Here is an 18,185-nt window from a genome sequence, read left to right as displayed (position 1 = left end):
TCACATTAACATATGGTTATCTTTTATATTTATGAATTAACCATGACACAAAGCAACCACATTAAAATGGGACACACACCATTGTGGTTTGTCTGTTCCTCATCCTATAGCACATGCCATACATTTAAGGGGATTTTCCTTATTTTAATATAATAAGGGATAGAGCTTACAATTGACTCCCACATGATGAGAAATAGATGATTTATTCACTATCACCTGCATTCACTTAATAGTTTTCCTCATCTCCACTGAACTGATGGATTTGCTAAATGGAATTTTCTACAATCAATAGATAAATGTTATGTGATTATTTCCTATAAACTGATCATTTCTGAAATGTCATAATCTACAATCAATTATGTGATAAATGTGATGATTCACATAAAATAGTTTGACTAAATGCATCATCTGAAATGTACATAGGAATCAGTAGATAAATGTGATAAACAGTCTATCCCTAATATTAATTTACACATTTGGTGAATTTCATTAGGCAGACTTGAATTGTTAGATTTAATAGGTGTTCTTATCGACATATATTTTGTCCCTTTGATGCAAGATTTATAGAACATGATATTATGCTGAAATGCTGAATTTTCTTTGTCACTTGCGCATTAAGCCTGTCGGCAATATTCCGTCACGCCACCTCCCTTACTTTATTAATCACTGCAGTGTTGCCTTTTTCTTAATTATGTCCTTATAGTCCTCATACACTTCCATAAGGAGCGTTTGCTCCGCCATAGAAAAGCCTCCGCTCTCTCCTTTCCTTTGCTTTTTGACATTTTGTAACATTTGCGGCACTCGACTAGTTTGGGCTTTTTATTTTCCCTGGGCGCGTGCATGACTTGAGGCTTAACAGGTGAGGCTTGAATTAGCATCAATTGGAGCCAGCTGATTTCACTTGATGGAACGGGTTGGAGCTAGATTGGGAGTTGGCGTTTAGTCAAACTTCAAGATTACACCTTAGTCTGGATATTCTTAGCTACGTTGATGGAATACCCCCCTGATCTGTGTGCAGTGAAGAAACGCCACAACAATCAGCTGTCAGCAACAAACATGGAGACCAAACACAGAGTTTAACCCTTAAATGACTTCAGACTATTTGACTTGACACAACTCAGCAGTGGAATCAAGACAAAGACGTAGTCCAACATAGAGAGGCTGAGTGAATGTGGTCTGGACTCTGTGGAGGAGAGTCATGGTTTCAGAGACGCTGTAGAAGGACAGAATACCTGCACTGTGATCCAGGTACACTCCTACTCTGGAGGACCGAGGACCTGAGACGGGAGTTTCGACTTTGTTGTGATAAAACTTATAACTGTTATTGTGACATCTTAACATCCAAGATTTCTCATTGCATCCAAATAAACATTCTTCCCACCCTGCTTGTCTGATAGTCTTGTATGCGACTGCTACATAAACTGTCTCTCTCCACTCCACCTCCCAGTAACAACATCCAGTCAGACTCTCTCTACTCAGGACCTGACAACATCCAGTGAATCTGTCTGGGTGTTTAGAATAAGACTGGTGTTGTCTCATGACTGTCACTTTCCTGTTCCCCTCAGATAATAACAGCGCTATGAATGCTGTGTTTGGATCCAGTGTGATGTGACGTGAATATCTGAAGAACTCAGCTCTGGTCTTGGGCTCTGGTTGTGGCAGTAAAACATCCACTTCAGTCCCTGTCAGTGAGACGTTTGTCCATGTGTCCCTAAGAGCGTCCTGTAGTTTATCTCTGACTCCTGACACAGCCGCTGTCACGTCCTCAAAGTAGCGGCGAGGACGGATGTTGATGCTGGATGAGTGTGTGGCTTCACTGAGTGCTGACAGTGAGGGGTAGTTGTGTAGAAACTGGTTGTGATCCTCTGTGTGTGAGAGCTGCTTCAGCTCAGCGTCTTTCCTCTTCAGCTCAGTGATCTCCTGCTCCAGCTTCTCCTGAAGCTCTTTGACTCGACTCACTTCAGTTTCCTGCTGCCATCTGAGCTGCTGCTTCACATCAGAGCGTCTTTTCTCCATGAGACGGATCAGCTCAGTGAAGATCTTCTCACTGTGCTCCACTGCTTTATCAGCAGAGCGACTGATAGCCTCCACCTCCTGTTGGAGCAGCTTCACATCTTTCTCTGTGTCCTGGATTCTCTGCTGGATGTTTTGTCGACTCCCCTCCAGCTCTCTCTGCCTCTCAGTCCTTTCTGCTGCAGCTGACACTGTGTCGTGGCCTTTATGTTCATCCACAGAGCAGAGATAACAGATACACTGCTGATCAGTGCGGCAGAACATCTTCATCACCTCATCATGACGAGAGCAGATGTTCTCCTGCAGCTTCTTGGAGGGCTCCACCAGCTTGTGTTTCTGTAATGGAGCCGAGTCACGATGAGGCTGGAGGTGTTTCTCACAGTAAGAGGCCACACACTGCAGACAGGACTTGAAGGCTTTCAGTTTCCTCCCAGTGCAGACATCACAGGCCACATCTTCAGCTCCAGCATAGCAGCGATCAGCAGGAGCAGCTTGGAGTCCAGTCTTCTTCAGTTCCTCCACCAAATCTGCTAACATGATGTTTTTCATCAGGACAGGCCTCGGTGTGAAGCTCTGCCTACACTGAGGGCAGCTGTAGATTCTCTTCTCATCCTCTCCATCCCAGAAGCTTTGAATACAGTTGATGCAGTAGCTGTGTCCACAGGGAAGAGTCCCTGGATCCTTCAGTAGATCCAGACAGATGGAACAAGAGAAGGTTTCTCGGTCCAGCTCAACTCCTTTCTGTGCCATTTCACCTCGTGGCAGTGACTGTGTGAGTTTCACTCTCTGATAAGAGAAACTAGTTTGAGCTCTGATCTAAACATCATGTGTTCCTGCAGTGAATGGAGTCTGTCAGCTCTCTCACGTCACCACTGTGTTGGTTACACACTGTAGATCTGAAGGGGAGGGAACAAGGAAATGTGTGGACAGAGTGGAGCTGGCTCTGTGTGTGAGAGCAGGAAGAGGAGGGAGGGCTCATCAAGCTCTGAGTCATTCCAGGAAGAGGAGGAGCACTTTGAGTTTGAACTTTGTCTCCTCGTCTAAAACCTGCTCCCTGTTTGAAAAGTTTTTAGTTGTAAAATACAGTACGTCTTGGCTCCTCAGGTTTTGGTGATGGCTCCATATTTCTCTGACTCCTCCTCAAATTCTGTCACATTTTCTTCTGCTGGTTAAACACAGTTGACTGACAACAGGAAGTTACCAAAGTAAACTGTCATAAAACACTTCAGTAGCTGTTTAATAATCTTGTCACATATTTAATGATCTACTTTGAAGCATTTGTGACAAAACATTTCAGTTTCAGAATATCATCCTGAACCAAAGCAGCATTTCAAGCTTCAGATGGTTTGAACAAATATCAAACAAGTTATTTGTTGCAAGTGTGAATCCAGAAGGAGACGAATGAACCAGATCAGCTGATTCAGCACTTCAGTTGTTGATTAATATGAATTCATGTTTGTTTGGTTTTTGCCTTTGACAATATTTTTAGTTTTCCACAGCTGATTTAAAGATATCACAGTCAGACCTTTTATTTTCATGATTAGCTTAAAACTATCAAAGCTTTGTAGAGACAGCTGTTCATATTAAATGATCACCTTGAAAAAAAAACACTGTGTGGTGTTTATTAGTTGAAATAAAGGAGGTGTTCTCTGCAGCAGTGGTGTGAGGAGTGTGTTTAATAAATGTAGGTGAAACCAGGAGCTTCTTTAATCAGCAACACACCAGACGCTCCTGATAAACACACGGCACCATTTTCCTCAGTGCAGCGTCACAAGAACAAACCAGAAAAGAGACAAAACTCAGACACTTCATCAGAAATTATGGACAATAAATAAAAGGTTTGTGGACATCGCAGCAGGTGCAACAAGAATTATTCGTCCACATAAATTTAACAGCGTGACACTTATAGAATCAGCAGATGGAGTAAACATCACGAGGCAATAGGAGAGATGTATAAACAATAAAAACTCCACACACACACACACCCCTACACACACTACTACGTTTCATGCAGCACAGTGGTTGATGTCCCTCTCTGTACAGTTACATAAATCAGTGTCTGTGTGTGTGTTGTCCTCACCTGTCTGAACATCATCCTGTGAGTCTCGTGCACCATGAAGTCCTCCACGATCTGCTCCAGGTTCATCTCTGCTGCTCCTCAAATGTTTCCAACATGTAGAGCTGAATGAGACGCTGCAGTCACATCAGGGATTATTGTCACAGACTGCAGGAAGTCCTCACACACCTCAGTGAAGGGAGAAGTTCCTCTGAGGATGCAGAAGGCTTCGCTGGAGGATCCACCATGAGCATGTCAGGAGGTGGGCCAGATCCAGCAGGCACCTGTTAGTGTGGGACATCTTAGGTGTGCTTGATTTGGGTCACACAGTGTGCTGGCTGGGTGGTGCATAAATAAGTGAAATATTATAACATAAAGTAATAACAGGACATACCTGAGTAAATCTGAATACATACATTGAGATGTACTTTGTCTGCTGGTGACACCTAGTGGACATTTTGCTCAAGACCAACAAATATTCAAACAATAAATTTAACTTTAATGACTTCTGAAGACACAAATTATTGTCTGCATCAAAATTTATTTTATGTTCATGTACACATGAAAAAGATACCAAATACTATTATTACAGAAACTGAAGCTCAAAAATAAATAAGTGACATTCAGGACAAGGAGCCAAATAAATTAACTGTTCATTCAAGTCCAAATGGTTTTATGACTTGATTCTAAAAATGTTTTTGAAGTATTAAGAAAGTTCATCTTCTCTGTTTTGAAATAAAACTTTAGTAAGTTTTAAGGGTCCGACATCACGAGACAGTTCAAGTTCAAGAAATACAGGTGTTGTGTTTTGTCTTAGCTCAGGTGCCCAGTGTGGAGGTGAACCTCAGTGAGGGGCCCCACATGTAAATGAACCTCAGTGAAGGGCCAGATGTGGAGGTGAGCCTCAGAAAGGGCCCATGGTGGAGGTGAACCTAAGAGAAGGGCCCAGCATGGAGATGAACTTCAGTGAAGGGCCAGATGTGGAGGTGAGCCTCAGCAAGGGCCCGGCGTGGAGGTGAACCTAAAAGAAGGGGCCATCGTAGAGGTGAACCAAAGAAGGGCCCGGCGTGGAGGTGAACCTAAGAGAAGGGGCCATCGTACAGGTGAAACAAAGAAGGGCCCATCGTGGAGGTGAATGTAAGAGAAGGGCCCAGCATGGAGGTGAACCTAAGAGAAGGGCCTAAGCATGTAAATGAACCTCAGTGAAGGGTCAGATGTGGAGGTGAGCCTCAGAAAGCTCCCATGGTGGAGGTGAACCTAAGAGAAGGGCCCATCGTGGAGGTGAATGTAAGAGAAGGGCCCATCGTGGAGGTGAATGTAAGAGAAGGGCCCAGCGTGGAGGTGAACCTAAGAGAAGGGCTCCGCATGGAGGTGAACCTAAGAGAAGGGCCCATCGTGGAGGAGAACCTAAGAGAAGGGCCCATCATGGAGGTGAATGTAAGAGAAGGGCCCAGCATGGAGATGAACCTAAGAGAAGGGCCCATCGTGGAGGTGAATGTAAGACAAGGGCCCAGCATGGAGGTGAACCGAAGAGTTGTGCCCATCGTGGAGGTGAATGTAAGAGAAGGGCCCATCGTGGAGGTGAACCTAAGAGAGGGGCCCCATCGTGGAGGTGAATGTAAGACAAGGGCCCAGCATGGAGGTGAACCTAAGAGAGGGGCCCCATCGTGGAGGTGAATGTAAGACAAGGGCCCAGCATGGAGGTGAACCTAAGAGAAGGGCCCGGCGGCAGGCTCGGGGATGTTGGTGGCGTGCATGTCACGCGTCATGTTGGACTTCTCTTTGAGTTTGGCCTGCAGCAGCGTGTGCTCCACAACGCCGATCCTCACGTCCATCTGAACGATCTCCTGCTTCAACTTGGTCAAACTCTGCTTGATCTTCACCACCGGAGCTGAAGGACGAACACAGACAGACGGTCAGCACCAAATACAGACACTTCATTTCCACGAGCTCGACTCAGAGACAGAGATTCAGTCACAGTATCACCTCCATCAGACATGCTGCTGCCTTTCTCCTCCATCTCCTGCTTCACCTTCTCCAGCTCCTCACTGATCTGAAACACAGACACACACAGAAAAGCTCACAAACTACCTGACAGTGAGAATTCATTGGAGCTCAGTTTTACTGGAATACCTGAGAAAAGGATGAAATCCAGCCAGTTGTGATGGTTTTTCTTTAACAGCATTTATTCTCTGGTTATTTTTTAATCCATTTACATGTTCTAGTAAGTGTTTTTATTTCTTCATTTCTCTACTCAGGACCTTTCTGCTTCTTTATTTCTCTCATCATTGTTCATTATTACTCAAAGACACTTTATTTCACTCTGAATGCAGATTTAAGGCCCCAACACGTCTTTTTGTTACTGACTACATATAACTTACTATAAACTACATTCATATTTATCACTGAATAATAATATGTTGTGTGTTTGTCATCTTGTTTTCCTGTTGTGTTTGCATCCATCACAGTTTGTACCATTAAATTTAATACACACAAGCTCAGCGGTGGTATATTTGATTCAAGGTACTTGTACTTTAAATTGTACTTCAGGAAGTTTCCCTGTCTGCTGAGAACAGGTGAGAAGGTGGAAAATAACAGGAAACCCAAAGACAGAGAGGTTTATTGGCTGCTGCAGTGTCGTCTGTTCAAACTCTCTGAGGACTGTAGAGTGATGTGAAAATGTGTGATGTGTTCACTGACCTCTGCCAGGACTCTGGTCCTCTCAGTCACTCCTCCACTGGCCTGCTGGTAGCGCTCCTTTGCCTGGTGGAGAACACAGCTTCGTCACCACGTTTCTGTCCCCAAACATCAAATTCTTTATATTTCCACAGTGTGACCGCATGTGCAAGAGGTCACACAGCCGGTCTTAAAACCTCTTAATCCAAAGACTTTATTAAGTATTAAGTTGCCAAACAGATCTGGCATTTACCTCGCTGAGTTTGGCCTGAGCGCTGCGGTACTCCTGGATCAGATGCTCCAGCTGGTTGTTGATGTATTTCTCTCTGCTGCTCACCTTCTCAAGAGTCTTGCCTATGTCCTCCTGCAGTTTGTCCAGGTAGCTCTGCGGGGACATGAGAGGACGCAGCACAGGAGAGGATATTATGGAGGATGTTTTCAGCGTCTTTTAAGGACAATCCTGCTGTCGTTTTCACTTTCAGGAGTTAAACGTGTTAATCAGTTAAGTTTCTGACTGAAGAAATATTTTTCTTCTGTGGGTGTCAGGTGGTTAACAGGAGGCTCAGTGTAACATGATGCAGAGCTGAAACACTTCAGCCGCAGAGGATCTCAAATCTTCTCAAAGTGAGCAAATGAAGCGAAAGCTAAACATCTAATGATGGTAGCTTCATGGTATCAGGTGGAGGCTGACAGGTGTGGTGTTGTTACATCAGCTGTTTGTTTTCTGCCAAAAGATCAGGGTGAAGACAAACAAGTCGACTGAGCACATTCACTGTCTCACCTGTGTGATTTATTTCCATCACCTCTCACAGCTTGTACTGTTACATCAGAGTCGTACGTTTAAAAACAGGCTCAAGACACAACAGTGCCTCTGTCATTCTGGATCATTTGGATCTTTCTAGCCAAAACAATGCAGCTCAATAACATTCCTCACAGGAAGTTAATGTAAGGAGTTCATTCTAAACACGTGTGCGATGAAAACATGAATACCTGCTGCAGTGTATTGACGGTGTTTTAATAGAAGTAGCACTGCAGTATCACCTGTGTATGTAGTAAAAGGGCGTCACACAGCATTGTGAGAGGGTAAATATTATAAAGTGTGCAGGAAACAGTAGGTGGAGCCAAACACACACACACACCTCAGCTCAACAGTCATCACTGCTGTTATTACTGAACCAGGTCAGTGAACGCACCTTGGCCTCTTTGAGTGAGGACTTGATCCCGTCTCTGTGTTGATGCATCTGGTCCACGTGGACCCTCCAGTCCTGCAGACGGACACACAGACCAGAGACCAGACAAAAACAACTCAGACAGCAGCGACACAACAGAGAGCATGCTGGGAAACTCCAGCAGCTGTCTCAGTTTGCCTACAAAGGTTTTCCTTTCAATCCTTCAAACTGCATATTTCACACTGAGCTTTGTGATGTTAATATCTACCACATTATTTAATTTTACTACCCACATAATATCTATCAGTATTACTGTAATAATAATAATCATTATCTGCAGTAATACGTAATGCTTCCACACATTTTCATGAACAAAACTTCAGAACTTTCCCACAAATTTTTAAGGAACTATAATAAATGTTAATGGCCAGCTGGCACACGTGGAGGGAAAGACGGAACATGGGGGGAAAACAAATGAAGAAAGTTCAAGTTAAAGAGTAAAGTCTGGACAGAGATACCTGCCTGCTGCTTTTTATCTCAGTCTCAGTTTCCTTCTCAGTGAATAAAATGTATTAATGACCTAGAATTACTGCCTCACAGTCAATTGCACTTCGAGTTTATATTAATGTCTGTGGAAACATGGATGCTTCACACACATCCTCCCCACAGCAGCATAGACGACCTGTACAATCAGCACAGTCTCAACATTCAGGCCTAATCCAGCTGAAACCAGCTGGGTCGGACCTCCGTTGGTAGACCCATCGCTGCTTTTGTGGTAGTGTAGTTGGGGTAGCTAGCAACAGGGGCAGCCTCCTTCGTTGGACGTTAGGTCGAGAGAGCAGATAGCACGCTCACAAATAAAGTTAGCACCAGCGAGTTTGTTTGGTCTGCCATTTCACTACCTATTTACCGTCGCTCTGATGTCAAACAACGGAGACAGGTAATAAAATACTGTGGTTATCCTATCTAATTTTAATTTAATTTTTTTTTAAATTTTATATACTTTATTAATCCCCGAGGGGAAATTCAATTTTTCACTCTGTTTGTCAATTACACACAGGTCCGAACACACACATGCACAAACTGGACCTATACATGCACTAAGTGGAGAGATGTCAGAGTGGGCTGCCCATGACAGGCGCTCTGAGCGGTTGGGGGGTTCGGTGCCTTGCTCAGGGGCACCTCGGCAGTGCCCAGGAGGTGAACTGGCACCTCTCCAGCTACCAGTCCACACTCCATGTTTTGGTCCGGACGGGGACTTGAACAGACAACCGCTGGCACCGGAGTCTTCCAGAAACTTCACCCTGGACTCCGGTTTCAAAGAAACGTGGTTTCGGGGGCCCAAAAGTGCAGTTGCGTGTGGCCAAACAGCCAAATTGCATAGAATAATACACGATTTCAGAAGTACACGGGTCCGTGTGGACTAGGCCTCAGTATCTGACCAAATGCCTCCTCCTCTGTTCCTAATATATGATGTCAAGTAATGGACAGAAAAGTGTTCTTGCAGAACATCATGATGTCACGGTGAAGATGACCTTTGACATTTTGGATATAAAGTGTTATCACTCCATAGTTGTATTATATCGTTATTAGACATTTGTGTAAAATATTGTCATAATCAGTGTAAGAATTTGTTTGTTTTGTGACAGTCACAGTCACAGTGACCTTTGACCTTTGACCACTAAACTCTAATCAGTTCATTGTTGAGTGAACATTTGTGCCAAATTTGAAATTCCCTCACATTTGCAAGAATGGGATGGACGTACGTACGTAGAGACAACACGAAATCATAACGCCTCTGACCATGGTTATCACCAGCACGTAGGCACAATAAAACACACACACTCTTAACTTCTTACAGTGTAGTAACGGCTGTCAGTCAATGTTGGGGTGTCAGTGAGTGTCTGTTGCCCTTGTCAGTGCGGGGTGTCCTGCACTGTTGCCTCTCGGCCCCTGTTGGCTCTTTTTTTTTTTGGCTGATTCAGCATGATGAAGTTGGTGAATTAAATCATTCCAAAAAACAAAGTGAGGAAAGTAAACAAACGGCTAAATGTAAGAGGAAATTAGATCAAAACAAACTTGTTTCATAAGGTCAGATTATTTTTTTTCAGCCACTGGGCTCTTCGGCAGAAATGTTTCATGATGGGTTGCGTTATAGTTCACTGATGCACAGTACATACACTCTGTTCTTTTAACATTGCTTTAAATGTGCTAACTGGCTTAGTCACGTCAAGACGGTCTTCCAGTTTCCCTTTTTGACTGACGAATAAAGACTACTGCCATCTGCTGGTGTGGAGTTGTTTCCTCTCACCCAGGTGCAGAATGTACTTGCTGGTTGGCTGCTGGCTGGAGTTTTTGCGGTGTGTTCATGTGCAACTTTTTGGCTGAGACATGGCAACGTCAGGCGACACAACAGGGGGCTTCGTTGCCACTAGTTCTCTGAAGCCGGTCTGGTGTGCCTGGGCCTTAACACAACTGTGTGTCAGCAAAGTAATGCAGACTCAACACTGTAAATAGTTGATGTGATTTGAATCACAACATCCTGATTTTCCAGCAATGCAGAGGCCCTTCAAAAATCACTGATGAAGCTCACATTTAGCAAAGTCTGGCAGTATTGATCTCGGTATCTATGACTGACTGCTCATCAGGCAACACAATGGCTGGATCTCATCTCTTTACTTCCTCCCTCGTCTCACACTGACACACACAACTGGCACAGTCAGAGAGAGGAAAAGAGAAACGTCTTGATTAGATACATTAGAACAAAACCAAACTGAACCATAGCTGCTGCTCATCAGTGGGTGTTTCTGAACACTTTTTAACCTCTGCTTTTTAGCCAGCTCTATATTTGGAAGACATGGAAAATGAATTTAATTAATCTAATTAGCCAAAAACTACAAAACCGACTTACACTGATCCTGCATCAGGCCCAGAGTGATGCACTGAACAGAATCATCTTTGAGAAAAAGGTGGTGCTCAGGTGAGTGTGTACCTTGTTGTCTGTCCTGATGGTGACTTTGAGTTGTGGCAGGACTCTCTCCACCTCCAGGTTCCACTCTGCGGCATCAACCGTCGACTCCAGAATCTCATCTGGTTTGGAGGACGGTTCAGCTTCCTGTCAGAGAACAAACAACACGACGTGTTTCATCACAAAATGTGACATAATTCAAATGCACACACCAAAAAGTCGCTTGAGAGTCTCTGAAGGTAACACATTTCCAGGTTAACTCACTGTGTGAGTGGTTCGTAACTTCAGAGCCTCCAGGTCCATCACGTTCTCCTCCTCATCATCAGGCTCCTCCTGAGATCACACACACACACACACACACACACGTACACACACACACACACACACACACACACACACACACACACACACACACACACACACACACAATAACTTCACTCAGCAGCTTTCATAGCAAGGCCCCAACAAGCTTTAAAGACTGTGGTAGTGACTGATTGTCAAGTGTTGAAAACAGGAAGTGAATACTTAATCAGGTTTATATGTACTGGATTTAAATGAGTGTTTTGGTTAATTTTAAACATTTTTTTGATTTTAAATTTTTTTTGTAAAACAGTGAAAGATATTAGAAAAAATCATCTACTAGACATTTTTACCATGAGCCAAATTATCCGCAGAGGTTTTCCTTTCCAAATCAAAATGACAGTGATTTAAACTGGTAAAAAACACACCAAATAATTCAGTTTCACGTTACAAATCCATGTATTTCCGACGCAATTTGGCATGACGCTGCGGACAGCTAGTCTAGCACCTGCTTATGTGTGGTCAGCTTTATTCTCCACTAACATAACATCCAGGACGCTGGGCACCAGATTATCTGCAGAGGCCTCTTCCTCTCAAAAAAAAAAAAAAAAGCATGGGGCATGGGTCTCATTTACAAAAGAATGTGTAAGATCCATACTAGAAATGTACATACAGGCAAAAAACAAAAATGACGTGCACCAAACAATATTAGACAATGTCTACAATCAGGCTTCCACCTCTCCATCTGCGTCACCAATATCCTGTCTCCAAAATGTTTGTAAGCATGGGTCAAAGTTTCTCTCATCAAGTCTGTTTTTATAGACTTTTGCATGGGGAGTGACGTACACCACATTCAGGCCTCGTTGTGTGCATATGCAATGATTATAGATGAGACTCCAGGTGATTTAAACCGCTAGAGACATTGAATAAGCAGTTACACGTTACAAACCAGTGTAACTCCGGTGCTGCTCATTGTTTCTAGCAGCGGCAGCCGACCTTCAAACGTGAATGGTCCTATTTGCAACCAGGGTTTGGTTTGTCTGTTTTGGGCAACTGTAGATAAACCATAAACGGAGACTCGCTCCCTATGTAGATATAAATGGCTCATTCTAAGGTAACGAAAACACAACAATTGTTATCTAAAGTTCATTATACACTACAGAAAACATATTTATTATATTATATTCAATTCTGGCTAATATATTACCTTAAATCCTACACACTGAAACTTTAATAAAAATTAATGACTGATGATTTTGAATGTTTGACTTTCAGGGGTCAGCCCCAATTTTATCTGACCCTTTTAATGTGCTGAACTTTTAAGTGTGTGCTAATGAATTCTGAAGGAGGTGCGGAGTTCCCTTGTGTAAGCACAGTCATTATAAACATTCATTTGGCCCTCTGACAGTTAAACTGATTAATGGGTAACTCCTGGAGGACAGATGGAAGGGTCGGGCGGCTCACAGATAACTGCAGATTCTGTCACCTATTGTGTGTTAGCTTGTAATGTACATGCTGAGGTGTGTATGCTTTGAGACGTATGCCTTTGACTGTTTGAATTATTTAACAGAGTGAGTGACTTGTGACTAATTGGCTTGGTTGTTTTATCTCAGGCTGGTGTTTGCACGTTTTATTGTGATGTTTGCTTTGATGCAGCAATTCCCTTAATCAAATACTGTTTTTTTTCTAATGTGACCTTAATCTGAATAAGCGTTACATCGAGATGTGTGACCTGCCAGATTCTATGACACTGTTTGTTAACTCACCTATACTCTCGCATGAGACGGCATATAATTCAATAGTTGTTGACATAATTAGTGGTCCCTTCTTTCATTGATCTATTTGCTTTCTGTTAGAGCTTGTACCTGTTAGAAAGTATTTTAACGAAGTCACAGACAGGGTGAAGCATGTTTTTTTTCCTACTGTTGTTCCTATTGAGAGAAATGATAGAGCAAGTAAATCGGTATGGATTTAAAAATCCAATGTGTGTATGATTCAGGGGCATATGATAATATAATACCATCAGTATATTTTCTTTAGTGTATAATCACCTGAAAATAATAATCACTGTGTTTTTGTCGCCTTAGAATGAGCTGTTTATATCTACACGGGGAGCAGATCTTACTTTTTGGATACCACCATGTTCACTGCCATGTTGCTGCAGCAGCCCACAACAGACAAACCTCCTGAACAATGAACACCGAAGGAATTCTAACCAGTTTCAGCTGGTTGCAGTCTGCAATCCTCACCACTAGATGCCAGTAAATGCCATTAAATTCCCCTAAATCTCACACACATCACCTTTGAAGAGGTAAACATTTGAGAGTAACAAACACTTAAGATGAGGGGTTCTGTGTTTACAGTTAAATTAAGCTGGGACACCTACGATCATCTCCTCTTCTACTTTGCTGAGTGTAAGCTCTGCATCGTCCTCTATCACAGACTCTTCTTCTGTGGTTTCTGTTGGGTAGTTTGGTCTGGAGGGAAGGAAAAGAACAGGAAGTCAAAAGCCGGAGCATGATCAGTTTCTCCTTGATTAAAAAAATAGTAATAGTGTGTTCACATTCAGTATAATTGACACAGATACACTGCATGACCCTGCGCCCTCACATTTAAAGCTAAATATTACAATGTGACCTGAAAATGTGCCAATCAGAATGGTGAAGACTTTGAGAAGGAATCCAGCAGGTGAAGAAAAGTAACAAGCAACAAAAGTACAAGGAAATGGAAACAAATGAGAGTTAAAGAGTAAGACAGAGGAGATTTGAGTTGTTTTAGAGAGGTGAACAGAGGAGAAATATTTGAGTACCTTTTGAAGGAGAACCCCCTCCTCCTCAGAGCCTCCTCAGCCAGTCGGTCCAACACGAAGCAGACGTATTCGCCGGAACCGGATTTCAGTTTGGAGGGCGGGAAATCCACCTTAACACCCTGACAGACACAGTCACGAGTCAAGTAAGTCCCCAGCACTCTCAAACTTCTGAGTTCTTACTGTGTAACAGCAGCTAACAATGAGGAGTCTGAGTCGACTGAGTTTGAGGTCAGGATCAAAAGCACTTTGAAATATTTTATTCATTGTTACATATTTCATTCATCTGTTTTATTCACTACTCGTCTGTCAAGTTACCGAGTGTCTGCACGTTTTATCAAGGATAAATGTGAGACTTTTGAACTTTTTCAGACCTTTTTATTTTGAGCTCCAAGAAGCAGACACTCAATTACACAAGGGAAAAGTGAAAAGCGAGTGGAAGAGTGTCTGTGTGTCTGTGTTGATATTTGATTTCTGGAATATATGATCACTAAATTTACTGGTTGTCTGCGTATGAAGACTTTTGAAGGCACTTTCACGCCAGTCAGGATGAAATCTAGTACAAAATGAAAGCTGCTCACCCTATCACAACACATTTTGGTTGATTGGTAACTGGAAGGAAAATGCAACATTTGAACAGCCTCCAAATCTGAATCCAGCACCTCAAAAACTTTAACTGCACACTTCAGAGCTTTGACTCTGAGTAGCGACAGCGCTTTAACTACAGCCACTTTGAGTCACAACTGGGGTTGCAGCAATATATCGGTTGCAAGATATACCATGACATATAAGTTGATGGTTATCATACTGTGTACATAGGCTTATCTACAATACTGGAAAAATAAAAAAGCAACTAGACGGAGAATCTCCCCTTTAATTTAGTTATTTTCAAAAGGGAGGCTTTATACACATACTTCAATTAACAGAACGGTTTCAAGTTTCAATTATAGTAATATAACATTTGTTCAACCAACAATAACCCTTCTGTTTTAAGGATCATTCTGACTGATGATAAGATAATTACTTAAATACCATGATACCGCGATATTCTCTGAGACAGTTATCGTACCATGAAAATCTCATACCGTTGCAACCCTATTCACAACACACAGATCTGAGGGTTGAGCATTGCTTACAAAAGCCCTGAGCTCTGCCAGGATGTTGGACACAGTGGCGTTGGGTTCGTCGTACTCCTGAGGCTCGGTGAACGGCCTCCCTGCCTCGTTGATGAGCCACGCTGCGATGATGGTGAACATGTAGAACTGCTCGCCCGAGTTGAACGCCAGATACGGACTGGAGACAAAGTAATGTCTGATGAGGGGAAAACAGAGAAGAAAGACGGGGAAGTGAATTTCTGCAGTAAGTGGTCTTTTTTTATTTCTGCTTGTTTACAAGGCCCTAAGGTTCCTAAATATATTTCCAATAGGGATGCATGATATTGGATTTTTTTGACAATATCTGATATGCCGATATGTAACAACTCATTTGACCGATATCGATATATCCACCCCCCACCCCCCTGCAAATGCTGCACAACAGCTTCCCTTGGGATAAACAAAGCTCTATACTCTTATCTTTAAAGTTCGAACGCTCCTTAAAATGTCCCACAAGGTTTGTGCTGTATCTTAAAATAATAGTTAAAATAAAATAAATTATGATAATTAAACACACGGGGAAAATGATGTGCAAATATACAGTATGTACACGACATGTAAACAGAGTGCAAATATACAGTATGTACACGACATGTAAACAGACCCAAAATGATTTTCTGAATCTCACATTTAATTTTCATAATTTGTCAAAAAAAAAAAAAAAAATTAAAAAAAAAAAGTAAAACATATAGAACTTTATGGGTCTTCAAATCTGTCCATATCTGTTGTATACGTATTAGGGATGCACTATGGATTTTTTGGCTATATGGCTTCAGCGATATTCCAATAAATAATAACTTATATGGCCAATAACCAATACTGATTAATAACAAAGTATGAAAATGAAATGTGAGATTCAGAAAATCATTTTGGGTCTGTTTACATGTCGTGTACATACTGTATATTTGCACACCATTTTCCCTGTGTGTTTAATTATTATAATTTTTTTATTTCAACTTCAGCATTCATTACTTTAGTAAGTAAAATAATTAAAAACTATCATTTTAAGATCATTTTACAGCACAAAACTTGTGGGACATTTTATTAAAACTTTAAAGATAAGGGTATAGAGCTTTTTTATCCCACGGGAAGCTGTTGTGCTGCAGTTGCAGTGCAAAGTAGGAAGAGTGCAATATAATATAAATATATATATATATATAAAAAATAAAAGACCAATAAAGTGGAAATACAAATATACACAGTAACAGAAAATATAAACAGGTTTAACAGAGAGTATTATAGATATGTTTAGGGATGCATGATAATATCAGCACGTCATCAGTATCGGCCAATATCGGCTTCAATATAAATCAGAATCGGCCAACATGCTTTTTCTTAATTTGCACAATGACTGAATTTTACATAAAAAGCATTTTATATCATGTCTCCATCTGCTGGTGGGCTGTCATAAGAGTATGCATGTAGAATATGTTGTTAATTCCACTACAGAAGAGACTTGATGATCACTAAAATAAAAAATTAATAAATCGATATTGGTAGTGATTATCAGCCAAATAAGTTGCTATATATCGGCACATCGGATATTGGCCAAAAATCTAATATCGTGCACCCTAATTAATTTAAAAAGTAGGCTTTATTTCACTACTACTCATGTTAAATCTCATCAGTGACGAAACCACACTTGTAACTGGGACAGTGTGTAACTCATTAGGTGACAAGTGCAGGTGATACTCTGGTGAAATAAATAACTGTAATCAAACCGTAACATCTGGAGGAATCTGGAGCACACGTTACTAAACAAACATCACTTAGACACCTGTGAGATTATAAAGCTTTAGCTAGACAGTGACTTCTGCGTGTTACTGTGAAGTTATGTCTCACCTGGACAGATTTTTCATGTTGTGCTTGGCCAGAACTTCCTCCTCATAATTCAACACCTTCAACTTTTCCAGCAAACACTCCATCACCACAAACACCTGATGAACTGCTCCGGGACCGCGGTCATCTTCATCTCCTCGTCTACCGTCATCCGCCATTACCTGTCCCTTTTACCCGCCACCAGTCATATCACTAAACGTTTAAATAATCAAATTCTTTTGACTCACTTCAGCCAGCTAGCCTGTGCTAGCCTGCTAGCAGTAAGCTGGGTTTGTTTGGCTTCCTCTCTGTTGTCAGGCAACCGACAGCTAACGCTAGCTGGCTAAGTAGCTAACGTTAGCTGCTAGCGAAATCATGTTTACGATATTAATTCAGAGTCGTCATGTATCAAAGTCAAAGTTTGTATCGGTTAAAAGGATATCTACAGGCCAGAAACTTAAAAAGCGACAACGGAGAAGTTTGCAGCACTTAAATCGTCTGACGCCACTAGCTGTTAGCTCTGTTAGCTTTCCATTTTCGACACCACCGTCAATGGTTTCCGCTGTGACCTTCACAATAAAAGCGGTCCGGCTGTAGCTTTGCTGTCAAGGCTTTCAAATTAAAAGAACACCGACGATATTACATTTTCAAAAAGGAGGCGATCAAAGATGAAATTTATTTCTGTATTAATCTATGGCTGTTGAAAAATCACTCCTTCAAGGAAGATGTTCATTAATCATTGGCAAATCGGTATTTTTTAAGTTATATTTTAATACTGTCCTTTATCTGTATTTTCTCATATTGTTATGTAAAGCACTTTGAGTTGCACTTGCTGTATGGACTGTGCTATATAAATAAAATTATTATCATCATTTTTATTATGTGTCACACGCCAGAGGCAAAAAGTAGACCAAAGTGGAAAAATGCAGTAATTAATCATATATTTGTCAAATAGGCATAAATGCAATGAGGAAAGACTACAATACTATTTTGGCACCTGAGTATTGTCATCTTAGGGACTGTTCTTTGTTTATTAGAGCATTGCATGCCCTGAGTGACTGGGGGAAAATGCTACAGCATGATCCTCCCTCCAAGGTTTATTTTTTGGCAAAATTCTAAATAAGACATATCTTTAAGTGATTTTTGAGCTTCGGTTTTGACTTGGTTATGTTTTGTTTGTTTCCAACGAAAGTGTTCATCGCATATGATATTTTCATGGACTGTC

The 18,185-nt window shown here is 41.7% G+C and overlaps 2 protein-coding genes across 8 annotated transcripts; both read right to left on the bottom strand.

The window, feature by feature from the left end:
- Positions 1-632: 632 nt before the first annotated feature.
- On the bottom strand, positions 633-3,008 carry LOC126408803 (tripartite motif-containing protein 16-like). Its single transcript, XM_050074496.1, has one exon. The coding sequence runs from the start codon at positions 2,761-2,763 to the stop codon at positions 1,099-1,101; it is 1,665 nt and encodes a 554-aa protein (XP_049930453.1). The 5' UTR covers positions 2,764-3,008; the 3' UTR covers positions 633-1,098.
- Positions 3,009-4,590: 1,582 nt separating this feature from the next.
- Positions 4,591-17,525, bottom strand: ift57 (intraflagellar transport 57 homolog (Chlamydomonas)). Of its 7 annotated transcripts, none has more exons than XR_007571957.1 (12): positions 16,985-17,525; positions 15,125-15,299; positions 13,992-14,110; positions 13,569-13,659; positions 11,147-11,215; positions 10,907-11,029; positions 7,939-8,010; positions 6,999-7,130; positions 6,770-6,832; positions 6,056-6,122; positions 5,447-5,960; positions 4,591-5,416 (listed from the first exon to the last, which is right to left on the bottom strand). XR_007571957.1 is itself a non-coding variant. In XM_050074501.1 (11 exons), exons 1-11 carry the CDS (start codon positions 17,137-17,139, stop codon positions 5,779-5,781), a joined length of 1,248 nt encoding a protein of 415 aa, XP_049930458.1. In that variant the 5' UTR covers positions 17,140-17,525; the 3' UTR covers positions 4,591-5,778. The 7 variants fall into 7 exon arrangements, 2 of the variants coding, with proteins under 2 accessions (XP_049930458.1, XP_049930459.1); XR_007571960.1 differs by having other exon boundaries at positions 4,591-5,236; XR_007571958.1 differs by having other exon boundaries at positions 4,591-5,446; positions 5,537-5,960.
- Between the last annotated feature and the right edge of the window lie 660 nt (positions 17,526-18,185).

The sequence above is a fragment of the Epinephelus moara genome, chromosome 21 (assembly GCF_006386435.1).
Source record: "Epinephelus moara isolate mb chromosome 21, YSFRI_EMoa_1.0, whole genome shotgun sequence".
NCBI lineage: Eukaryota > Metazoa > Chordata > Actinopteri > Perciformes > Serranidae > Epinephelus > Epinephelus moara.
This window is presented reverse-complemented; position numbering and strand designations above follow the sequence as displayed.